The following is a 26,203-nucleotide window of genomic DNA, read 5'->3' as shown; positions in this document are numbered from 1 at the left end:
AGAGAACCACATCAATTGGTATCCTCTTGCACGTGCCCTGACCAGGGCCCAGGCTGGGGAGGATCCTGCAACCAAGGTACATGCCCTTGGCCAGAATCAACCCCGGGACTCTCTGTTATGCAGACCAATGCTCTATCCACTGAGCCAAACCAAATAGGACCAGGATGTTTTTTGATTTCTTCTTTGACCTATTTGGTAACCCATTCATTATTTCATGGCATGTTATTTAGCCTCCATGTACTTGATTGTTTTTGAGTGTGTTTATTGTAGCTGCTTTCTAATTTCATGCCATTGTGGTCTGAGAAGATGCCTGATATGATTTCAATCTTCTTGAACTTGTTAAGACTTATTTTGTGTCCTAACACGTGGTCTATCTTTGTGAATGACCCATGTGCACTTGAGAAGAATGTATATTCTGCGGCTTTGGGTGAAATGCTCTGAAGATATCAATTAAATCCATCTGCTCCAGTGTGTCATTTAAGGTTACTGTTGCCTTGTTGATTTTTTTTGTCTGGAAGATCTATCATTGATAACAGTGGGGTGTTAAAGTCTCCTACTATGATTGTATTGCTGTCGATCTCTCCCTTAAAGTCCACCAAGATTTTCTGTATATATTTGGATGCTCCTATATTGGGTGCATATATGTTTACCAGGGTTACATCCTCTTGTTGGAGCAATACCTTTAGTATTATGTAGTGACCTTCTTTGTCTCTTTTATAGCTTTATTTTCAAGTCTGTTTTGTCAGATATGAGCATTGCTACCCCAGTTTTATTATTTTATTTTTCATTTCCATTTGCACGAAATATTTTCTTTTCATCTCTTCATTTTTATACTGTGTGAATCTTTTGTTCTGATGTGGGTCTCTTGTAGACAGCATATAATTGGGGCATGTTTTTATATTCATTCAGCTACCCTATGTCTTTTGATTGGAGCATTTGATCATTTATATTTAAGGTTATTATTGATAGGTCCTTATTTATTGCCATTTTTTTTCTTTATGCCTATGTTCCTCTCTTTCTCTATTTCTTCTTCTTAATGCAATCCCTCTAACATTTCTTGCAGTGCTAGTTTAGTGGTACTGAACTCCTTTAGCCTTCTCTTGTCTCTAAAGTTTAGTTTTTTTACTTATAAAATAGGAGTATTAGTAGTATCTGCCTCAGAGGATTATTGTGAGAGTAAAATGAGCATTTAAAGAACAGTATTGAAAGCCTACTTTAAGTACTAACAATTATTATTAATAAAACAAAGCTTGTAAAAAGAAAGAATAATTTATTATAGGAATGCTTTATTATTTATTACCCCTTTGAATCTTTTGCTTCTAGTTTTTTTCCTCCTTGAATATATTTTTTACATAGATGAAGTCAGAGTGTCCATAATCATTTTATCTTCTGCTTTTTAATTTAGCATTATCTCATATACTTTCTCTTTGTTTTGACTGAGTCATGAGATTGGTATTTTTGTGGTTATATAACATTTCATGGTGTGTGTATATATATATATATACACTGATTTATTTAACTCTTCACTGAATGTTGGACAGTTAGCTTATTTTCCAGTTTTCTTCCCTTTCACATCCTGTTTTAATGATTTCTATGGTGCACATAGTTTAATTTATTAGGATAAATTTTTAGGAGTGGGATCCTTAGCTCAGAGGGCATGAACATTTTGGGGCTCTAAATACTGTTGCAAGTATAACACCCCTTTTCTGACTGCAGATGGCTATGATAGACCTGGCATAGTTCATCTGAAACCTTACTGAGTTCTATTGAATTTTCACCATAGGACAGTCTTAAAATTACACCCAAAGCACTGACCTTTGAGATCCATCATATTTTGTTTCAATCTTTGCTGAGTGATGTTGGTTTTGCCTGATATTCTGTAGTTGCTGTTCTAGATTCCTGTATGTGTTTGTTTTTATTTAATTTTATTTCCCCCTCCTGAAAATGACATTTCCCCCTTCAGTGTAGAAAGCTATTTCTTTTGTTCAGAATGCAAACTTTTTATCATGCATTTATCATTTTTATTTATTTTGTTTTATATATATTTTACATATATATTTACATATGTAATTTTTTGTTTTTATTTTTAAAAATGCACTTCCTCAAATATTGTTCAGTGTTTTCTTGGGAGGCACCATCTGAGGCCTCCAAGTGTGTGGCTGTCTGTGGGGCGCCTCCCCTAGACGTCCTGCAGGTACCCAAGAATCAAGAAGACTGAAGGTGAATTAGCTCCTTCTCCCTGAAAAGGAACTCTTTTTCATCATGCAGCTTCCTCTCTGTTCTTTCTTTTATTCACTGAGATATTTTTTAGTCCCTATGAGGTGCCAAGCACTACTCTAGGTATTAGAAGTACCTAAACCCACAGACCGAATCCTCCCTCACTCTAGCTGGGAGACGGACCATTGCAGGTCCTAAATGATGGGCCTTCCTGTGGTGAACTGTGGAGACACCGCTGCCTAACGCAGGATTCGGCAGCACTCTCCGTGCTCTACGTCACATTACATTTAAAAATGGGAAGTGCTGCTGACGGAGTGAAAGGAAGACACTTGTGGTTCAGAATAAAGACTGTTCTGATGAATTTATCTAGAATCATGGGAATCAGAAGCTCATTCTTTATGGGATATAAGTTAATTGTTCAGTTTATTTCCCTTAGCCACAGCGTGGGGATAAATATAATTTCCATAAATTCTTCATCTAAAAATATTTGTTCACTCCCTAACCTAGACTAGATTCCGTGCTTGACACAGTTGGGCCGGCTGTTCTCTCTCTCTCCTTGGGGCCTCGCAAGGTGCTTCTCTACCCTGGGTGTGCAGTGGGGGCTTGTTAACTGCGCTGAAGACTTGGGCCCAGCCTAGTGGAGGAGACATGTTGGAATAGAACATAAGCTCCGTGAGCACCGAGACCTTGTCTGGCCTTCTTTATAGCTGCATCCATAGCACTGAGAAGGGTGTCTGGCACATGGCGAGCACTCAGCAAATATTTACTGAATGGATGAAACCCAGATCCTTATATGAGATTATTATAGATGTGGCAACAGAGGCATACCCATAGAGCAACTAGCAGATGGGAAAAAGTGAACAGTTCTGACTGGGAGCTGGGGAAAGTTTCATGGAGGGGGTAATTAAGTTTGGTCTGGAAGAATGTGTAGTAATATAAGGGTTGTGGGGTGAGAAATGTTCTGAGGGAAAGAAACAGTCTGTGAAAAGGCAGGGAGGTGGGAGTAACATGGCGGGCTCCCTAGGGGTGGGCTCCCCGGGGGCGGGCGACAAGACGAAAAGGGAAGATGGCACTAGAATACGAGGAACCTGGAATTCTCTCCTAGGACCAAGGCTGGTGCCTATAGGAAATGAATTCCCAGGGACGGGTTTTCAGCAAGTGGAAGATGTTAGAAAATCTGTGTCTTGGAGAGATTCTTTTGGCAGCAAGATGAGAACCAATGTAGAGGGGAAATACCAAAACCAGGTGCAGCATTCTCCTGAGAGGCATTAGTCCTTGAGCCAAGCCTGAGAGTGGGGAGGGAATAGGCAACAGGAACATGACTTGTGGGAAGTGCATGTGTGTGGCAAGCCAGGGGTAAAGGCGAGGGTGCCCACAGGTTCCTGTCTTGGACAACTGGGGAGACAGAGATACTGTCAACCATTTCCATACGGCCCCTGCTTCTCAGGGCCACAGTGTTCCTTGGACAGCCATCTAAACCCCTGTCATTCTCTAACTCCTTCCCACATTGTTTTCTTCAGCTCATTTTACTGCCTGACATCATATATTTCTTTATGATCTGTCTCTCCTAATAGAATAAGGGTGGGCATTTGTCCATTGTGTGCTGGTTACTCCCAGTGCCATGAGTACCTTGTAGGAACACATAAATATTAGAATTAATAAATGAAAAAAATGGGTAAAACATATTTTCAGGGAAAGGTAAGTCACTTTAGGTCCCCTTGATTCTCAAATGTCCATGGGGTGCCCAAGTGAGAGGCCAAAGACAGCACATGTTTGGAGCTTAGCAGAGAAATCTAAGTTAAGGAGGTTTATCTGCAGACCATCTGAGGTGTTGAGAGGAAGAGCAGACAGTGGAGTGACAGAAGCAGGGAAGTTAGAGGAGCAGGCGGCCCAGGGTAGGGAGCTCTGATGAGTGGGACAGACCTGAACACAGGTCTCAGCTCTGCCGCATTCTAGCTGCGTGACTTAGCCAGGCCCTCCAAGCCTCGTTTCTTCATCTTAAGATAGAAAAATCATAGCACCCACCTGCAAACGGCTGTGACCACACACCTGATGCGCTCGGACAGGTGCAGCACAGGGCGCACCCTCCACACGACTCGCCCTCCACCTCAGTGTCCAGACTGCTCTCTCCATGAGTGAGGCCATCCCTGAGGAGTCGTGAAAAGTCACACAGAAGGATGTCTGCAAGCCATTTCATTTGGCAAGAGGGAGGTCACTAATGGCCTTAGCCAGAATAATTTCATGGAAGTGTGGGGGCAGAAGCTAGCTTACAGTGGGTAGAGGTGTGAGTAGAAGTCAAGGAAGTAAATACAGGAAGTGAAGATCAGTGCTTCAAGATCTTTGTAGGGCAGGAGAAGAGAGAGCGATGGTGGGAACTTGAGCGTGAACCAGAGTGAGAGGAGACATTTAGTTTGTGTCATGGTATCAATGGGTCTACTCTTGCCCCCTTCTTGGTCAGGGGCTAAGGCTCTCCCTTTAATGTCCTGTCCTCACACAGGGTGCCCAAAGCCCCCACTCTCTGTCCAAGGGGGTCTCCCTGTGTCCCAGGACTGTTGTCTATAGGTAACGAATGAGGGGTCATATTTGGCAGCTTATCTTCAGAGCTCTTTTCATTCTTTGCAGGGCCCTCTGCAATGGAAGGTTTTGTATATTATTTTCTTAAAACGATACTTCTCCTTGCCATGTGCGATGTATTCTGAGATACTTTTCATTCCATTTTTGTCAGACACCACAGATCAATTTCACGACCCACTAATAGGTCTTGACCAGAGTGAAAAAGGTCTTGGCCAGGGAAAACGTTGGTTGGGACTAGAGCTCACGATTGTAAGGCCTTGTGGGGTCCTTGAGTGAAATTCATCACAGACGCAAGTCCTGTTTACTGATTCGTATATAAATAGAGCCTCACTTTAAATCCTTTTAGGAAAGGACAAGAATTTTGATTAATGATTGTAAGTTGGAGAGGATGAAACCTTCTCTTACTTATTAAGACCCCCAGGAGTGTATTGAAAACTCCCTCACTAGCACTTCTTGTTGCCATGGTTGCAGACTTCACCTCATTGGCCACTCCTAAGCTTTCAGAGGTGGGAACAGGAGAAGGCATCTGAATCACAGTTCACCCTCCAGTCTAAGGAGCCCCAGCCACACTTCCTACAGCATTTCCTCAGTAAGCACGGTGTGCTCCAGGGCAAACCTCACAGCTTCCGGGCCCAGGAGGACCCAGGGGGCTCTCTGCACCTGGAAACCTGACCTCCTCGGAGAATTCGGAGGCAGAAAGTCTTGTTGAGCTGTAAGCAGCCCAAGAGAGGCCTTGGAGGTGTCCTCACACAGCTGGGTGCACGTACTTCTCAGGGCTGTGACTGGCAAGGAAGCTGGAGTCTGTGGCTTCCTCAGAAAGAGTGGTAGGAAAATGCACAGGAGGGAGGATAGGGCTGAGACTGGGTGAGGTGAGACTGAGAGAACGAAGGAAAGAAGAGAGACCTTGGATTTGAAAACATCACGTTGGGCTGTGACTTTTACACCACACGGGAGACAATTAGTTCTTGGAATTGTATAAAATGAAGTCAGAATAAGTAGAGTTTGTTATCTTTGTTTCCAGTAATAATCGGGCCAGTTGTCATTCTTGCGCTGTAGTCCATCCTTTTACAGTGACCAGTGTTCCCCCCGTACAGGGAGAAGGGAGGCATCACACCTTTCTCCTGCCACGAGTAGAAGTTTAGCCTGTGGGGCTGATGCTTGGTCTGGTGGGGAGACGAACTCACCAGTGACTGGCACTGTTCTCCGGTGGCACAGAGCTCCCGGTGTGAGGGTGGGACATGCGAGTCTGGATTGTGCACCAGTGATGTTGCCGCCATCACAGGAAGAATGGCAGCTGCACACCCAGGCCAGCACCTCGGTGATGAGCTAGCATCCGGAAACGGGACCCAGCGGGCTCCTGAGGAGTGATGCGAGGACACGGGGCCAGGGTGGGACTCAGAGGAGCGTGAGGCGCCCTGATGGGACAGAGAGGGAGCCAAAGAGAAGTGCTCACCTCATGACTGAGAAAATCCTGCTCAGGGACACCAGCCACTGAAGGGAATCGAAAGGAAGGAAGGAAAACGCCCACAAACCCTCCATATTATCTACAGAATTGCCGTCTAGTATCTGATATTCAGGAGTGGAAAGGTGGGATCAGCTCTAGAGATCCCCGAGGTGACAAAAGTCCCAGCCAGGTTATCTCTTCCTGCTGACGCCCGAGGCACCCCCGCTGGAAATGCGCTGCTGGCCCTCAGCTCTCTCCTGCCCCCGGGGTCTCTCTTCCATAGTCACGGCTCTACCCTGAACAGGTGTGGGCTGGCCACCGACCTCCGCATCTGGAGAGCCACGTGGAGGCCTTATCAGTGGGGTCCAGGCAGGAAACAGACTCCCCTTCAGTTGGTCCACGTGAAGAAACATTAGTGAAGGCACTTCCTGCAGAGGTGGAGGTAGAGCTAAGGCAGCCCCGGGGTCTGAGGCCCCCAGCAATGGCGAGAGCAGGGAGTTGAAGGGGTGGCGGGAAGTAGTGCTGCTGGGGTCCCAGCAGCACTGTCCTGAGCTGGAGAGACAGGGCGGGAGGCGTGCAGAGACAGTGCCCAGCCGGTCCCCACACCCTCTGACCTGCCTCCCAGGGCCTCGCCCCTCCGGAAGCAGCCAGCAAGGATATTGAGAGAACCAAATCAATATTTGGAATCTGGAGAAAAAAAGGGGTTAGGTAAGTTAGTTATGTGATTACCCTCATTTAGAATCTTGAATGTATCTAGGCATAGGTCCTTTTAATGGCTTCCCTGTTATATTGATGAAATCTAAATGGGAAAAGACCTTCCTGGGTCGATGTGGTCATCTGTCTGGAAGAACACTTGTTATCTGCCTGGAGGCAGAGAGGCTGTCTGGTGGCTCCGTGGCCACCGGCAGGTACCTCCCGGGTCGATTGGTCTTGGCTGTGAATCCTGGTGGCATGAAGCAGGTGGCTGTAGAAGTTAGCTTTATGTAAAGGTAACCTTCATGGAAGTTTACCTTTAGGTAAAGGTTTTTAAGTAACAATGATTTAATTCATCTTGTTCCAGATTCTCAAAATTCTAAATTCTATCTAATTAGAAGCTTTACGTGGGTCTGTGGGAAACTTTATGTGGATCCTACGTGACTGTGGTATGGGCATCTCTGTGGGTATGATGACAGAAAATTGTGCTACTCACGGTCATAGTCCTGGCTGGTACATTTCCCTCAAATTGTAAAAACTGCAGACAGTTTACACAAGAGCTGACAGTAGTCCCTGCAGTACAGGAAGCCCTAGTAAGGCTGGAATCTCCTGGACAAAGGCGTGGAGCTACGGGCGTTAGAGAGCACTTAGGTTACCCCTCGTTTCGCATTTGCAGAAACTGACTCTCAGGAAGGGTAAAAAGTTGCCCCAAGTCCCACAGCCAGCAGGCAGCACTTGGTCCGGCCCCTCCTGCCGCCTGGCCCAGGCTCCTCCCTTTGAGGCCATTTCCGACTGCCGGTCATTCTGCATCTCCCGTGGAAGGTGTGACAGGCCAGGAACAAGCAGCTGACATTCACCATATACCAGTGATGTCGACTGTCCTCTGACATACTGACTACATTAGTAAAAATAGGATGGAGGTACCCAAGCAAAATCCGGCTAAATGGGAGCATCATAAACAAAAGGGTAGTGCTCACCTGGCATTCCGTCCGTGTCTGCATAGGCCGACATTTGATCACATCCCACAGTTCCTTCAAGAGACCACCCCTTGGTTCCCACTTCTTCACTTCTGAGGACCCGGCTCCACGTGTTCATCTCCCAGCAGATCGGCCAGGCTCCCACTTGTTCTAACGAACCTGTGCAGCGCGTCCAAACAGGCCCGAATGATTGATGCTGCACCAGTCGCAGCAGGCGCCCTGGAAGTGGGCCCGCTCATATCCTAACTGTACTGGAATGAATAATGGCCAAGAGCAAATGGTGTTGAGACCACCTGAAGTTATTTAAATTTTATAGTCAATCGCCTCATAAAGTAGAGATTTGCTTAAGTGGAGTCCTGTAGATGAACTCATAAAATATGCATTTAACACTTTATTTATGGTATAACCAGAGCATTGCAAAAAAGTAATCTCAAAATGCATGTGAAAACACCTGCTGTTGGCTTCCTCTCATGGAGAAGAGGGACACTTGACTGTCTGCAAAGAAAAGCTGGAGAATGATGTTGCTGGGCAGTCAGATTGAGGAGGACTAATTTCTTTAAGAAACCCAAGAATTAATAAATTAATGGTGAGACAGGGAAAAAAAATTTTTTTTTAAAATCTAGTAGGGAAAATCTCCAGTTTCTGCAATGTAGTGATTTGAAGGAAAAGGCCTATTTGGTTTATCTTTTTCTTCCTATTTCTTTTTTTAAAATTTTTAAAAAATTTTTTCTTTTTTTTTATAATTAAATCTTTATTGTTCAGATTATTACATTTGTTACTCTTTTTTTCCCCCCATAACTCCCCTCCTTCCAGTTCCCACTCCACCCTCCGCCCTCACTCCCCACCCACTGTCCTCATCCATAGGTGCATGATTTTTGTCCAGTCTCTTCCCGCATCTCCCACACACCTTTCCCCCCCAAGAATAGTCAGTCCATTCCCTTTCTATGTCCCTGATTCTATTATGATCACCAGATTATTTGTTCACTTGATTCTTAGATTCACTTGTTGATAGATGCATGTTTGTTGTTCATAATTTGTATCTTTACCTTTTTCTTCTTCTTCCTCCTCTTAAAGGATACCTTTCAGCATTTCATATAATACTGGTTTGGTGGTGATGAACTCCTTTAGCTTTTCCTTATCTGTGAAGCTCTTTATCTGACCTTCAGTTCTGAATGATAGCTTTTCTGGATAAAGTAATCTTGGTTGTAGGTTCTTGGTATTCATCACTTTGAATATTTCTTGCCACTCCCTTCTGGCCTGCAAAGTTTCTGTTGAGAAATCAGCTGACAGTCGTATGGGTATTCCCTTGTAGGTAACTGAGTTTCTTTCTCTTGCTGCTTTTAAGATTCTCTCTTTGTCTTTTGCTCTTGGCATTTTAATTATGATGTGTCTTGGTGTGGTCCTCTTTGGATTCCTTTTGTTTGGGGTTCTCTTCGCTTCCTGGACTTGTAAGTCTATTTCTTTCACCAGGTAGGGGAAGTTTTCTGTCAGTATTTCTTCAAATAGGTTTTCAATATCTTGCTCTCTCTCATCTTCTGGTACCCCTATAATTCTGATGTTGGTACACTTGAAGCTGTCCCAGAGGCTCCTTACACTAGCTTCGTATTTTCGGATTCTTTTTTCATTTTGCTTTTCCGGTTGGGTGTTTTTTGCTTCTTCGCATTTCAAATCTTTGACTTGATTCTTGCGCTCCTCTGGTCTGCTGTTGGGAGTCTGTATAATATTCTTTATTTCAGTCGGTGTATGCTTAGTTTCTAGTTGGTTCTTTATCATAGCATCGAGGGTCTCATTAGATTTCTTGCAGATCTCATTAAGTTTATTGGCGGCTTCTAGACAGTTCTTGAGAGACCTTAAAAGTGTGGTTCTGAACTCTATATCCTCCATGGACAATTTTGTCCTGTTTCTTTGTCTCCGCATTTTTTATGCTCTCTTGGTGCACCCCCTAGTGGTCTTTGTGCGCAGTCTTGTTGTTGTTAAGCCTTGATTGTTATAGTTGATACTGGGGGGATTTGACCTACAGGCCAACTGGCTGTGAGAATCAGCTGTGTCTGCAGTGGGAAAACTTCTGTCCTCTGGGGAGGTGCTAATCTAGCCTTTGCCTGAGGCTATCAGGCAAATGGCTCTGTGCAGGGCTTGGGCGGGGCATGTCACATGGGATCAAACAGGGCGGGCGGAGGGAGCAGTTATGGCTACTCTCAGTCCCATCCCCAGAGGCTCTGCCTCTCAGAGTCCCAGCAACCGCTGCAAACCACGGAGAGAAAGCTGCCCTCGCGTTCCGACCGATGCCAGACAGTCCCGCTTCTCCCGTTTGAGTCTGGGTCCCTAGAGACTCGCCCAGAACTGGAGCTCAGAGCCTGAGCCTCCCTCCCGATTGAAAACGACAACCGCGCCCTCAGCCACCAGCCCGCTCCGCGCGTACCTCCGCACCTTTGTATTTTCCACACTGCGCCTCCTCTGAGCCTCAGTATGCTGTTCTCTTTCCTTCTAGTTGAAGAATTTCCTCTCAGCCAGCTTTCCTGTGGTTCTGGGTGATGTCCGTTCCGTCTTTTAGTTGTATTTTTGAAGTGGTTGTTCGAGGCAGCAAACTCCGGTGTTTACCCATGCCGCCATCTTGGTTCTCTCCTAAAATTTTTAAAAATTTTTATTGAACTTGTTGGGGTGGCATTGGTTAATAAAATTATATAGGCTTAAGATGAAGAATTCTATTATACATCATCTGTCTATTGTATTGTGTGTTCACCACCACAAACCAAGTCCCCTTCCATCATCATTTATCCCCCCTTTACCAGCTTCTACTCCCCCCTCCCCCACCCCTTTTCCCTCAGTAATTGTCGTACTGGTGTCTGTGTCTATGAGGTGTTGTTTCTCTTTGCTTAATCCCTTCACCTTTTTCACCCATCCCCCTCCCCCTCCCCTCTGACAGCTGTCAGTCTGTTCTCTATGAGTCTGTTTCTATTTTGTTAGTTTATTGAAGCTTCCGTATTCATTCGCTCCATAGCCCACTGTGTGTAAAATAATGTGAGCATTTTCTAGGAGCAAACCATAAATAAATGACTGTCTATTTTTACTTCCTTTAAAAACAACAACAACACAGATTTATAGAAATACTATTTTGACAACATAAAACTCACCTGTTTCAATTCAGTGATTTTTAGTAAAATTGACTGAGCTGTCAACCACCACCACAATCCAGTTTTAGCACATTCCCATCACCCCAGAGAGACCCCTCATGCCCATTTGCAGTCCATCTGTTTGCACCCCCACCTTGGGTAACCATTAACCAGTACACATCTCTATATATAAAAGCCTAAGCGACCATTTGACTGTTCAACCATTTAACCATTCAACTGGTAGCCATGCCATGCACTGACCACCACGGGGCAGACGCTCAACTCACAGGCATGGAAACATGGAACAGGCTGATGAATTACAGAGGGAGGGTGGGAAGAGATTAACCAAAGATCTTATATGCATACTAGAAGCCTGGTGCACGGATTCATGCACCGGTGGGGTCCCTCAGCCTGGCCTGCGGGGATCAGGCCGAAACTGGCAGTCCAACATCCCCCGTGTGGTCCCAGATTAAGAGAGGGTGCAGGCCAGGCCGAGGGACCCCACCGGTGCACAAATCCATGCACTAGGCCTCTAGTCATATATAAATGGCTGGATAATATTCGTCGTAAGGATACACCTCTGCTTTTTCTGAATCTGCCTGGTGAGTTTGCCCAGCAAGAGAGAACTGGGCTGGGCTGGGCTTTGAAGGGGCATCTGGAATAGGAAGGATCTTGCTCATTTTTAAAACCCCTCTTTCCTCTGTGTTCTTCTGATTGAATAATTTCTGTTGATTTGTCTCTTCTGTCATATCAATTCCACTATTAAGCCCTTCCAGATATTATTTTTTACTTCTAAAATTTTCATTTTGTAATTTTTATAGTTTTTTTTTAAAACTATTTTCTATTTCTCTGCTGAAAACATTTTTTCATTCATTTCAAAAGTTTTGCTTTACGTCATGGACTGTAATTGTTGGTTTAAGTCTTTATCTGATCATTACAACACCTGGGTCATCTCAGTATTGTGATCTATCGATCGCCTCATACCTTGAGAACTGGTCATATTGGCTTGCTTTTTTTGTCTGTTGCATTTTGGATTGTATAATGATATGTTGAATATTATGTTTTAAGACTCTGGATCCTATTTCAATTCTCTGGAAAAGGTTGGCATTTTTGGTTTGGTTTTGTTTTGTTTTAACAAAATCTGATTATGTTCAGGCAGCAAGGCTCTCAGGTCAGTTGGGTGAAAGCCTGTTCCCAGCAGCGGAGAGCCGGAAGTTCCAGAGAGAGGGCACAGCACACGCGTGTCCCGCACTCCCCTCTGAGGCCTGAGACACGGGGCCTGCGACTGTCGCTGTCTGCACTGACTTTCCTTTCACTTATAATCTTTTATCATTTTAGCCACAGAAATTTCAAGGAAATTCAACAAAGAAAATCAAATCCAAAAAATTGCATCACCTCAAAGGCCAGAGGGTTATTGCAAGATGTGACGCAAATGGCTTTTATTTCCCAGGTAGATATTTTATTTTGTAAGATTGCTTTGTTAAAGAATATGCTATCGGGGAGGGGACCAGCGGTTCTCAAACTGCGCTTTCCCTAGAACGTTGAGATTTCATAGCCGTACTAAGATATTCCACTTTTAAAATGAAATAGTGATGGGTTTCTCCCCATAATTTGCGGGGAGGGAGGGATAGCCAGAAAATACATTACTTTAATCCCTCATTTGTTTAGCAAACAAATCTTTACTGCACATCTACTGTGTTCCATGTATGTAATATTCCTAAAGTGCTGTTCAAGCTAGTGTGGTGAGCAACAGATGGAAACTCTTATCTTCATGGAGGTTACATTCTAGTGAGGGAGACGGACAAGCAACCGGACACATATGTAGTGTGTCAGATACAGTGCTACAGAGAGAAATCCAGCACGAAGGGGTCGAGGTGAAAGGAGCAATTCTAACTATGGTGGCCCATGAAGAGCTGCCGGGGAAGGTGACGAGTGAGGGCCTGAAGGAGCAGGCGCAGGCCATGAGCTTACCTGGAAGGAGAGAGTTCTAAGCGGAGGGAACAGCGGTGCAAAGTCCTGAGGCCGAATGCCCGTGGCCCATTGGAGGGAGAGGCCGTGTGGCTAGGCCTGAGCGGTTGGCCCAAGAGTTCCTGGAGCAGGTGATCCTACAGGCACCAACCAGGCACGTTCACGTGAGAGCTTCGCGGACAGTGAAGGTAACATGAATGAAGATCTAGAGGTGAAGAAAACATGTCATGTCTGGAGAAATAAAGCAGATTATGGCGGGAACTAGAATGCAAAGGAAGGGTAGGAAATAATGAGGTGCTTCAGAGAGGTAAATACGGGACTGTTTATTAAGGGTCATGTTAAGAAATGGCGATTTTTCCCTGGCCGGGTGGTTCACTTGGTTGGAATGTGGTTTGGCACACTAAAACACGTGGGTTCCATTCCCAGTCAGGGCACGTACCCAAGTTGCAGGTTTGATCCCTGATCAGGGTGCATTCAGGAGGCAACTAATCAACTCTCTCTCTCTCTCTCTCTCTCTCTCTCTCTCTCTCTCTCTCTCTTCCTCCCTCCCTCACTCCCCCCCCCTCTCTAAAATCAATAAGTATGCCCTTGGGCAAAGATTTTTTCAAAGTGTGGATTTTATTGGGGAACCACACTTAAAGCAGGGAGACACAGTCACATTTGGACGGCTCTCTCATTGCCGTGTCAAGAGTGGCTGAGGATGGTTAGGCTGTCTCTCAGGTTCCTGGCTTGGGCCATAAGCAGTGACACCTACAAGCCATGGGAGTGTGGACAGGAAGGTAATGAGATGTGTCAGCAACATAATGAATTGGAGGCGCACTTCTTTTGTGTGATGTCTCAAGATCTCTATCTCTAGACAGATTTTCTTTTCAGACTCAGGGTTAAAGGAATAATTCTTTGTAATGTTTAATTAAAATCTTATTTTTAAGTAAAAAAAGGCGGGGGGGGGGGGGATGCTTCAGCTGGAGTTTGGTTTCCGGCAGGCATCTGTGTAGAACTGACAACTAAGACATTTTCTCTGAAATTTGCTAGGTGTGTGCTTTGGAGTGGGTGGGATAAGTGTGGCTATGATCTGAGCGGCTGAGATGAGCTCATAGGCTGACAGAAAGCCCCTTTGCAGGAGCAGGGCCTGAAAACCTGCCATTCCTCTGGGGCGCTAATGTGCTGGGCGGTGGCTACAGGAGCCACCCTGCTTGGTCCTATGATCTGAGCCGGGAGAGGGGTCCAAAGCCCATTTGGCAGGTGAATGAAAATGCTGACAAGGACTGGATTCCAAATGGCTGGATTAAGGGCTTGGGATCAGTTTACTGGCCAGGGTCTCAGAGCAAAGTGGATTGGCTCCAATGTTTCCTCAGCACCCTCCCCCTGTGATGAGAACATGCTGAGCACTTCGCTACCTGTCTGGGGAAGTAGAGGAAACAGGTGACACGTGGACACCTGCAATGCCGAGGCCATGCCAGCAGGATTACTGCCCTGGGGGTTGGTTGGTTTTAATATGCAGTTAGAGGCAGAGAGCACACACTCCTCCTAGCTGCACGGGATCGGGCTATTTGAGAAGTTCTAATCTGCGATTGTGATTAAACTCAGATAAGTCGGTTCAGAGGAAATAAACATTTGAATTTAGTTGTAAAATCCGTGCTTTGCTTAGTGGCCAGGTAGGAAGTGTTGCCTAGGCCAGTTGAAATGGTGATGCATGGGTACCCGAGGTGCTTAGCTTTTGCTCCTCTCCCCACTAAAGTCAATGAATCTTTTCTTTAATTGAGAATTTCAAGTCTACTGTGATAGTTATTTTTATAAAAAACTAGTAGCCCGGTGCATGAAATTCATGCACATTAAAAGGGAATTAATTAGCGGAAATACTTTGATATTGCTATTTGCCCTTTCTCTATAATAGAAGTGTGAGAGATGAAAGGAAATTAGTAAAATGTATATGAAAATAATATATAAATTTATTAATAAACAGTAACAAAAGGATATAACAACAGAGGCATGAAATAAAAACAACAAAAACATAAAAACAACAGTTATGAAAACAATGATTGATACAGTGATTAAACGTACTCTAATATCTCCCTGTATACCACATTAAGAGAAAACACTTTCAGAGTGCTTGACTAATTTCCCTTGTGCTGAAGTATTTAGAACTTTAATGTCACATGCTTTCCGAACTCGAGAGAAAGCAACATATAACTGACCATGTGCGAAAACGGGTTCAGGTAGGAATATTCCTTCTCTGTCTAGAGTTTGTCCTTGTGATTTATTTAGTCATCGCAAATGCTGGCATCACAGGAAACTATCGTTGAATCAATTTAAATGGGAGGCCAGTGTCAGATGGGGAAAAATCAATTCTTGGAATCAGAACAACCTCTCCCTCTGCAGGTCCTGTTAATACTTCAGCTTCGATAATGTTAGGTCGTAATCTTTTGATAATAAATCTGGTACCATTACAAAGACCCTATTTACTATTAAGATTTCTCAATAGCATGATGATTGCACCCACTTTCAATTTTAATTTATGATATGGCATTCCCAAAGGGGTAATACTATTAAGAAATTCAATGGGAAAAATTTCCTTTTCAGCATCATCTGTAGAATTAAAGGAATCATCACTCAAATATGTTTGAAAATCTCCATCAAGTATATCCAAAATTTCTTCATTTAATTTTTGAACGTGTTCATTTTTTTGGACAAAGAATTGCATGTTTAGATATATTTTTAATATTATCTATAGATACAGTATTTCCAAAGGTAGCTTCAATAATAGATCGATTACAAATCATTTCACAGGGGATTTCAATAATATCCATTCCTAAATGAAAACTGCTATTAAGTTTGCCATCTTCAAGTTTTACTAACCATTCACTATAAGCAGAATCCTCTGATCTCATATTTGTTGTAAGAGACAACTTTCTGAAACATCCCCAAACATTGCAGGACTTTAAACTCGTTTGTACTATGGCCGATTGCATGTATGCGGTACAATACTGAGACATTGTCGAAAATCCCCTCCAAGCAGGAGAACTTTCCCACCAAATACAACATTCAAATTCATAATTTCTCTTAGTAATGTGTCTATGGCATTTACAGCATGACTGGATGCCATGGTGCATTAATCAATAAAGAGAAGTTGGGCCTTTTTAATAGTTTTAGCAACTTCACTGTTTATATCGAGTCTAGAAATTGAAGTTTCATTTAGTGGAATGGGTAATTTATATTGGAAATGAAAGGTGCTTCCACCGAGAGGTAAATTTGGAGCAATTCCTGTAGACGCTGTGGGTAAAACAGTACTAGCATGACCTCTCATATACAGTGGGGCCTTGACTTACGAGTGTCCCGACTAATGAGTTTTTTCGAGATATGAGCCGTCTCTCAGCCAATTTTTTGCTTTGAGTCGCGAGCTAAAATTCGGGTTACCTATGAGCCAGCTTCAGATACCCCACCGTTAGTTGGCGCAGAAAACGTCACAGTGATTTGACATATGAGTAATTTGAGTTACAAGCTCCGTCACGGAACGAATTAAACTCGTAAGTCAAGGCCCCACTGTAATGTATTAAAACTTTATAAAGATATGCCTCCATGCTCCGAGGGCCGGTTCCTGCCTCACACCTCGCCCTTACCGGAAACAGCTCGGAAGGGCGCAGCTGTGGCTAAGAGGACCCAGGACTCAGTGTGACTATGCTCCGAGGGCGGGTTCCTGCCTGAAACCTCGCTGCCCTCATGGGAAACAGCTCAGGGAGGGTGCAGCCATTTCTAAGACAACCCCTGCAGGACTGACTTCCTTCCAGTTGGTCGAGCCTCAGTCGTGATGTAACACCCAGAGTTTTTATATAAATAGATAATTGCAAACTTACAGAAAAGTTGCAATAATAATACAGAGAACTCCTATATACTCTTTACCCAGATTTACCAATTTTTAAAATTTTGTCACATTTATTTTACCACCTGTATTCCTCTCTCTCTCCCCACCTTTCTCTCTCTCTCTCTCTCCTTCCACACATTAATTTTTTTACTATTTGAGATTAGATAAAATCATCATAACCATTAATATATCAATTTGTATTTCTCAGGAAGAAGGGTAATCTCTTAATATAACCACTATAAGGTTATGCAATTCAGGAAACTTAACATTATTATACTACTTTTTATCTGTACATTTCCATTTGGTTATTGTCCCAATAATGGCCTTCTAGCATTTTTCCTCTAGCACAGGTCCCTGTCCAGAATCACGTACTGAATTTAGTTAGCATGTCTCTTTAGCCGTGGGCAAACTACGGCCCACAGGCCGGATCCGGCCCGTTTGAAATGAATAAAACTAAAAGAAAAAAAAAAGTCCGTACCCTTTTATGTCACGATGTTTACTTTGAATTTATATTAGTTCACACAAACACTCCATCCATGCTTTTGTTCCGGCCCTCCGGTCCAGTTTAAGAACCCAGTGTGGCCCTCGAGTCAAAAAGTTTGCCCACCCCTGGTCTAGAATCATTCTCCTGCATTTCCTGCTTCATGTTATTGACATTATTTGAGATAAGGTCAATTATTTTATGGAATGTTCCTCAGTTTGGGTTAGACGGGACGTGCACTTTCTGTCTCGGAGCGGAGGTCCTGGCAGCTGCCACTGCCAGGAGGGTCCTGCCCAGGCCTCCCCGGATACGTATCACCCGTGCATAACAGGAACACGATTTCACCTCGGCTAAATGACAGCACATGTGCACCCAGCAAGGCACCTTCCTTTGGTTTTCCTCTGAGGAGAATGAAAACATCTGGGTTCTTGTTTTCTCCGTTTTGGTTGTAGATTTTAGGGAAGCTGTGGGATGTGCTCAACCTCGCGGGCTTTTCATTGATCTGTGTGATGGGGGTTCGCATTTCCTTTTCACTCACAATTGAACAGCATTGGTTTTCATATCTAAGCTTTATAGGAGGGAGTGTGGCTAAAACAAATGCATGAGGAAGCTGATGGTAGGGTGTCCAGGAAGAGGGTATCTGTTTCTGAGATGGTTGCTGGTGACGCTGGGTGAGTGCGCTGTGCATGCTCTGGCCCCAGCTCTGTGGTGCCCAGACCAGAGCATGCCCTTCCCCGCCTGCAGTCTGCACCCCAGGCCCCCCCGGGGGCGTCCCTCGCCATCTGGTGAGTCGTACAAGAGGCAAAGTGTGACAATTAGCCAGTCCACAGGAGGGGCAGCCCAAGGCAACAGGCTTTCCTTGTTCTCCTATCATATCTTAACCTTGATTCCTTCCAGGGGTCGTGAAGAAGTGCATAAGCCCCACCCATGCACTGGTGAACTTCAGGTACGGAGACACCAAGGTGGTGCCTACCTCCTTCATCACGCCTGTGGGGGGCGCCATGCCCTGCCCGCTGCTCCAGGTACTGGCTCCAGCACCTGTTCCTGAACCCTTTCACGTTCCCAGCCCTCTGAGGACAGGCTGCCGTGCTAGGCCCTTCGCTGCACTCTGGTTGGGCTGGAAGAGGAATGGCCCCTTTTCTATGACCACTTGCCTGGAGATTTCTTTGTTCATGATCCTGATCTGCTAACTGCCTGGCATATAGCTCAGGACTGCACTGGCCACTTTACAGGCCATAGATGGTCCGGGAAGGGAGCTGCTGAGGCTGTTTGTGCTCTTGAAACTATAACTGCAAACTATATTAAATAGTTTTTCTTAAAAAATATATTTTTATTGATTTCAGAGAGAAAGGGAGAGAGAGATAGAAACATCAATGATAAGAATCATTGATTGGCTGCCTCCTGCATGCCCCCTACTGAGGATTGAACCCACAACCCAGGCATGTGCCTGACCGGGAATCAGACCATGACCTCCTGGTTCATAGGTCAATGCTCAACCACTGAGCCACACCGGCCGGGCTAAATAGTTTTGAAGCAAGGGCAGAGGTCATGCTTTCCTTGACAGCCAGGCCAGAGAGTAGCGAGAAAGCCCCAGAACTGCAGTGTCATGGGTTTTGGAGAGCGTGGAAGGAAAGCACCAAGGGAGCCACTTGCAGGGGCACCTGGTCGTGTGGCCCCACCTCCCCTGCCAGACCCAGGCACATGTCAGCGTACTTCCTCCTGGCGGGATCCTGTCCATCTGACAAGTGCCCAGCAGCTGTGTCCTTGCCCAGGACTTCCTGTCCGCTGGAAGCGATCTCCATGTCCCTTTACCCACGGAGTCCTCCGTGTGCTCCGAGCACCGCGAGCAGGCCTGTGTTCCTCTCCCCTGGGTCTTCATGTGAGGCCCTGCAGGCCCTTCCCACCTGTCCTGGGGGGATGTTTCCAGACCCTTCCCAGGCCCTGCTGCAGCGGGGCTTCCTCAAGCCAATCACTGCATTCCAGGGTGGCCAATGAGTGCAGGAATTGTGGAACTATTGGCTCTGTCTGAGAAAAAATTATGTATTTGAAATTTAGAACCCTGGGTGTTTTAAAACACGCTTATATTAATACTGTCTAGAAGGCCTTTTCTATGAAGCATGTTCTCATCTACAGGTTGGAGATTATGTATTTGCCAAGATCGTGACACCCAATGGATTTGACTTCTATGTCCCTGCCATTGTCATAGCACTTCCGAATCCAGATGTGGTCGAAGATAAACTCTACACGGTTTTGAAGTGTAACAATCGGAGAGTAAGTAGAACTGGTTCTGGGAAAGGGCTGTGTCGCCAGCAGGAGCCGCTCCCTCACCCCCTCTCTGTGGGCCACACCTAGCTCTTTCCTGGCCCTGCCAGGTGTCCTGAAGAAATGGTTTCCCAGCTGCATCCACTCCCCCTGTGGTTTGGATTCTGCCCACTCAACACACAAAAGCTGCCCCTACTACTGGAGCCACGGCCTCCCTGCTCCTCCACGGGACGGCCTTTTGGGCTCCCGCTCTGCCTCCTGCCTGGGAGCTCCCTTGGCTTCATCAAGGTCCTTCCTGTCCTTACAGCTCTCGCTCTCGCTCTCGCTCTCACTCTCGCTGATGCTGATGCTCAGGAAGTTCCTGCCTGATGCTCCCCTGCCGGTCCTCCCAATGGATCTGTCCTAAAAGTTTCAGAAAACATCCTTATCAGTTATGAACCTGATGATATCATTTGCCTGCCTGATGTCCCCTCCCCTCTCCACCCCCACACACTTCTCATCAACCTCAAGAAAAAGTGCAGCTTTGGGGATGTGAAGTACAGCACAGGGAGCATCGTCAGTATATTGTAGTAACTCTGTACGTGCCAGGTGGGGACTGGAAATATCGGGGTCACTCTATAAAGTGCAGGATTGTCTGCCCACTGTGCTGTACACCTGAAACTACTACAAAATAATATTAAATGTAAACAATAACTGAAAATTTTAAAAAGAAGAAAAGAAAAGAAAGGAAGAAAGGGAAAAAAAGGAAAAGAAAAAAAGCTGGGCTTGACCGACACGTTCCTGGCTGCCCTGTGAGCTGAAACACAGCGGCCTTTCCTGGCCCTGGGCTTCTGCTCCTCCTGGACGGCCTTTCATCTTCTTTCCACAAAGCAGCTTCTGCCTCCTTGTGCCCCCCTGCCGAGGCCCTCGGGGGGGCCCGCCCACTGTCCTCCCTCTTCCCACACCGGCTTCCAGCCAGCTCCCACCTCCTTCAGTGCAGGAGCTGTGGCCTGGGCACCTTTGCACCATGACAGCCCGTGGGGAAGAGAAGGTTCTCACAATTGCTTTTCAAATTGTTTGAAGAAATGATGTTTCTAATAGGAATAACTTTACTTGGATGGACTACTTACTATGCTTGGAAAAGAGACTGGTGAGCAAACAGGAGCAAATGGAATCACAGACGCTAACTTTATTAGGCCCTAGTATGTGCCACAGGTGCTGCTCCAAGTGCGTGGCCCGCAGCGGACCGCTGAGAGCCCAGAACACTGTGACGTGGGACCAGTCACCCTGTCTTCGGACAAGGAAACCGAAGCAGAGAGGTCATCACACACGGGCGTAGAACAGGCAGGCACCAGGAGGTCTGGCGCTCAGGCCGCACGCTCGCCCTCTGCGCCTGCCTGCTGCTATGCAGAATGAAACATCCAGTCAATTCTGGACTGAAGGCCGTGAGCAAACAGCAACTGAGCCAGTGGGCCCAGAGGCACTGAATGCAACCTGACAGACAAGGAGGAGAAAGGGTGCCTTCTCATCAACCCAGGAAAGCCTGAGAGAAACGGGCTTTCCTGGGGCTGTTCAACGACAGCACAGGGGCCGCCAGAAGCTCACCGGCTGGCACTGCTGTGGGATGTCTCGCAGGCAGGAAAGGAGGAAGCAAATCCAGGGATGACTGAAGAGACATCCTGGCACATCCCCAGGGTGTGGCATGGTCAGGGCATGGACGCTGAAAACAGCTCTGATGGAGATGCTGGGAGACGCATGGGGCTGACGGTCAGCGCTCATCAAGGGGCGGTGGTGACAGCTTATAAGCCCAGGAAAGAGATGGCCAAGGCCGAAATAAAGATAGGACGGTGGTTATGTGAGAGGATGTGTGTGTGTGTGTGTGTGTGTGTGTGTGTGTGTGTGCACCCACTGAATCGTATGTGGCTGGACTTGGCAAATGATCCAGGGCATGGAGAATGACAGAGAGGACTCAACAATGACTTTTATTCAGCATGCAATTATCAAGTGAGGCTCTGTATCTAAACTGCACTCTTAAGTATCACTCTAAATAGGATAATGGCTAGTCGCTATTACAATGGGCTGAGCTGGAATAAAATTACATCTGAACTGTGGACATCTCTCAGTTACTCTTTTGTATTATTGCAGGAATTTTGCCCACGAAATGCACTTATAAAGATCAGCCAGAACAAGTATGCTCTCTCTTGCTCTCATATAAAGTCACCCCCAATTCAGGAGGATCCCAAAGTGTAAGTGGACCCCACTTTTTACTTCCTGAATTTTATTCATAACTTTGTACCTTTAATCAGTTTCTAGGTTGAGATTCATGATCTCTAAGAACTCGGGAGGAAGCAGAGGTGGGCAACTTATTGCTTAAACCGTGGTTCCATGGTTATTCTTTATTCAGTGTCACACCTTTTACCTCCAGGTTATTTGTCTATCTGGTTCTAATCTCAAATCCAACACTATTTTTGCTGACCTTTCAGAAAAGCATTCTGACTTCTGTCATGAAGATGAAGGAATTACTCTCCTTTTATTTGCGAGGATTCAAGGCATTCTTTCTCCCCAGCCCTTGGCAACCACCGTCCTACTTTCTGTCTCCATGATTTTGACTACTGTGGGAACCTCACATAGGTGGAGTCATACAGTAGTTGTCCTTTTGTGACTAGCTCGTTTCACTTAGCACAATGCCCTCATGGTTCATCCATGTTGAAGCAAATGCTAGACTTCCTTTCCTTTTTAAGGCTGAACAATGTCCCATTGTATGTGTAAACCATATTTTGTTTACCCCTCTCTCTGTCTCTGAGCACTTGGGTTGCTTTCACCTCATGGCTATTGTGAGTAAAACCGCTATGAACAGGGGAGGCCCTGCTTTCATTCTGTGGGTATATAACCAGAAGTGGAATTGCCGGTCACATGGTAGTTCTACTTTTAACATTTCGAGGGACTGTCTACTGCTTTCCACAGCAGCTGCTCCATTTTTACATTCCCACCAGCAGTGCACAGGATTCCAGTTTCTCTACATCCTGGCCAGGACTTGTTATTTTTTAGTTTTGTTTATTTTCTTTTCGATAATAACTATCCTAATGGGTATGAAATAGTCAAGCCAGGTTTTTCATCTTTCTTGGAAACTACCTCCAGAGTTTTTGAGCTGATCTTTGAAAAGTATCACATGTGGTAAATCTTGCTCCTTTAAAGAGGGATTTGATCGATGGAATTTTCTGTTTAGAAATAACTAAAAATTTTTCCCATCCTATTAACTTTTTCTTGACAATTTCCAAAAGGATCTGAAATCAGCCATAGTCAAAGTTTTTTAGAATGAAGGCTGGTGGTCAAGGTGGCAGATGCTGATTATGGGAACAAAATATGGTTTAACAAACACCAGGTAGCTGGTGTCCTAACTTACCCTGAAGGCTCTGAAAAAGCCAGTTCTCAAATGGTGTGCCATGCTGGCATGGCTGAATGAAGTCAAGGTATTTGTTCCCAAGTTGCCTTCTTTGAAAGACATTTCTGGATAAATAAATTGTCCAGTATATTTTCTCTGTGTTTTTTGGTACCTTTTGACCAACAAACACCTCTCCATTTCCCCCACCCTGGCAACGACCACTAGATCATGCAGTATTTGTCTTTTTCTAACACATTTCACTTAACAAAATACCCTCAAGTTCCATTCAAGTGGTTGCAAATTGTAAGATTTCTTTCTTTACTGCTGAATAATATATGTATATGTGTGTGTGTGTGTGTGTATTCCATTCATTCATCGATGGAGACTTAGGTTGCGCCCATGTCTTGGCTATTGTAAATAATTCTGCCATGAACATGAGAGTGCAGATATCTCTTCAAGATAGTAATTTCATTTTCTTTGGATAAATACCCAAGTGGAATTGCTGGGTCATAAGGCAGTTCCATTTTTTTTTTTTTAATGCTAACATTTACTATTTATTTATTTATTTATTTAAATTCTCTCCCAAGAATATTTTTCCATTAATTTTTAGAGAGTGGAAGAGAGAGGGAAAGAGAGAGAAATATCGATGTGAGAGAAACACATTGACTGGTTGCCTCCTACACCCACCCCGACCAGGGCCCAGGCCAGGAAGGAGCTTGCAACCGAGGTACGTGCCCTTGATGGGAATGGAACCCGGAACCCTTTGGTTCACATTCTGATGCTCTATCCACTGAGCCAAACCGGCTAGGGCATGGCAGTTCCAGTTTTAATTTGGGGGATCCTCTATACTGTTTTCCACGGTGGCTGCACCAATTTACATTCCCACCAACAGTGCACGAGGGTTCCCTTTTCTCCACACCCTCGCCCACACCTGTTGCCTCTCGGCTTGGATCTCTCGGTAGACACAGCAGCTGTGGAGACCATGGTGACCCCGATTCTGTCTCTCTAGGGAAGATGTGGGCATGAAGAACTCAAGCTTACTTACATGGCCAGTCAGAGAAGCTGGCACCACCGACCTCCGGGAGCTTAGAAGAAAGAAAAAGAAACCCGCCAAGAGGCTGCCTCTGCACGAGGCGGTGTCCTCGGATTCAGATGACCCTTGCCATGGCAACAGGTCCCAAGAATCCTACCCCTGGAGACACCCCAAGCCCAAGGTGGGAGGGGGGCGACATTGTTTATCTCCAGAACACCCAGAAATCTCTCAAGAGTGAGATCACCCCCCAGTTTCTGGGCCAGTTTAGGTCTCAGTACAGCCAAAGCCCTAATACCTTAAGTAAGGCTGACACCACTTCCCCAGAGAAGGGTCGAGGCGCAGGGTTTAGAGTCAGCCAGCGGAGTCATCCCTGCTTCCCCTCCACCTAAGCAGCCCCGCCCTGCACTCATAGAGCCTTCCACAGCAACAAAGGGCTGAGGATTGCCGCCAGGAGACCTTAAAGCAGTATAGTAGCAGCTATGGTTAAGAGAGCCAGCGTTCTTCCTCCGGGGCCGCCCAGACCCCAGCCCTGACACTGTGGACCTAGCCCCTCTGCTGAGGTAAGGCCGTTGCCTGCATCCCACCCCGCTGTCCCTGTTTGTAACCAGGTAGACTTCTCTGCCTCCCCCACCGGGATCTCCGACCTATCGGGGCTTGTTGGTGGTGGCTTTTCATTTCTTTGTCCTGTTCCTTCCCCTGTCCTCACAAAAATATGCTCAATCTTCTGGAGAACTTTCCACACCCAGAAGTTTAATCCGATGGACTACTGTTGTAGCGTTTTCAAAAATTTTAGAAGTTAGTTATAATGCAAGCCTGAAGTCTTGTTTTAAACTGAGTATCTCATATGAATTAGGGATTTTTATCATTTAATATTAGGACTGAAATTAAGACTTAATAACTTGTATGAGAGCTACAAGACTGAACATTTCCTATTTTATTGTTTTTATTGAGCCCTTCCTAATTGTTTTTGTCTGTAGTCTGTTGTAGGTACCTCTAATTGAGCGTGGAACCAGAATAAAAACTTACATTGGAAACATTTCAAAGTTACTGGATTATGAGATATTGCTTTCTTTGAACACATTTTAGCAATAACATACAAAAGTATTCACCCCTATTCATTAATTTCTTCATAAAATTAGTTTTAAATAATTTAAAAAATGAAAAAGCTCATTCAAATCACTTTTGGTCAATAATAGCTTTTGGGCTAGATAACCATAGGATACAGATTATTAATAAGACAAATATTGGATGCTTTTTGCAAAAGCTTAGGCAGCATTCCAATACTCTAAAAATTCACAACATAATTAAAAGTGATACTAACATTCCAGAAAGCTAAAAATCACCAAGGTATGGCAAAGAAATTAAGAGAGGAATCCACTTCCAAAAATGTGTAAGAAAAGGGACATGAGCTCAGCATCAGGCCAAAAGTAGGAATGCAATGAGGAAGGAATTACGGAAATGGTCCAGAACAAGGCAGGGAGTTGTGGGAGGCATACTGCCACCCAGAGCCTGGAGTTTCTCCCAGGCAGGAAGGCTGTGGAGCCCAGTGGAAAATGGGTGGGGCAGGGAAGAAGCCATTCATTCAATCGCTGTAATCATCATGCCACCTGCAGGCCTGCATGCATCCATGTGGGCCATTGTGCATCCATGTGGGCCTGCGTACGTCCATGTAGACCTGCCTGAACTCATGTGGGCCAGCATGCATCCATGTGGGACTGCGTTCATCCATGTGGGCCTATGTGCATCCATGTAGACCTGCATGTACTCATGTGGTCAGTGTGCATCCATGTGGGCTGGTGTGCACTCATGTGGGCCGGCGTGCATCCATGTGGGCTGATGTGCACTCATTTAATTATTCAACAAGCAACTGAGTGCTTGTGTCAGGCTCCAGGGAGACCTCTGACTTCTGGAAGGTGGGCACCTTCTATCTATTCTACCTTTCTTCATCTCCACAGAACTGCAGGGATGAAGGACAATGGGACAAAGACACGTGATAATAGTTTGTTAGTATTACATTACAGAGCACGGTGTACTCAGTGACATTAAGTGATATGCTCAATGTGCTGTCCTTTGTTGATAATGCCCAGCCAATGTGCTGGGGGAAATTGCAATAACAACAGTGTATTTGCACTTCCAGCCAATATTTTTTAAAATATATTTTTATTGATTTTAGAGAAGAAGGGAGAGAGAGATAGAAACATCAGTGATGAGAGAGAATCACTGA

The 26,203-nt window shown here is 45.3% G+C and overlaps 1 protein-coding gene across 1 annotated transcript in view; it reads left to right on the top strand.

Annotated features, from left to right (window-relative positions):
• Positions 1–24,957, top strand: part of VWA3B (von Willebrand factor A domain containing 3B) — a 134,856-nt gene extending 109,899 nt beyond the window's left edge. The window contains exons 23-27 of the mRNA XM_036302281.1: positions 12,354–12,465; positions 18,221–18,345; positions 19,457–19,594; positions 21,710–21,810; positions 23,956–24,957. Coding sequence (XP_036158174.1) covers positions 12,354–12,465; positions 18,221–18,345; positions 19,457–19,594; positions 21,710–21,810; positions 23,956–24,217 — 738 coding nt within the window. The 3' untranslated portion in view covers positions 24,218–24,957. The remainder of the gene's footprint in view (positions 1–12,353; positions 12,466–18,220; positions 18,346–19,456; positions 19,595–21,709; positions 21,811–23,955) is intronic.
• The last annotated feature ends 1,246 nt before the right edge of the window (positions 24,958–26,203 follow it).

The sequence above is a fragment of the Myotis myotis genome, unplaced genomic scaffold (assembly GCF_014108235.1).
Source record: "Myotis myotis isolate mMyoMyo1 unplaced genomic scaffold, mMyoMyo1.p scaffold_m19_p_30, whole genome shotgun sequence".
NCBI classification, from domain to species: domain Eukaryota; kingdom Metazoa; phylum Chordata; class Mammalia; order Chiroptera; family Vespertilionidae; genus Myotis; species Myotis myotis.
Note: the sequence above shows the minus strand (reverse complement) of the source record. Positions and strands in the feature narration are given on the sequence as shown.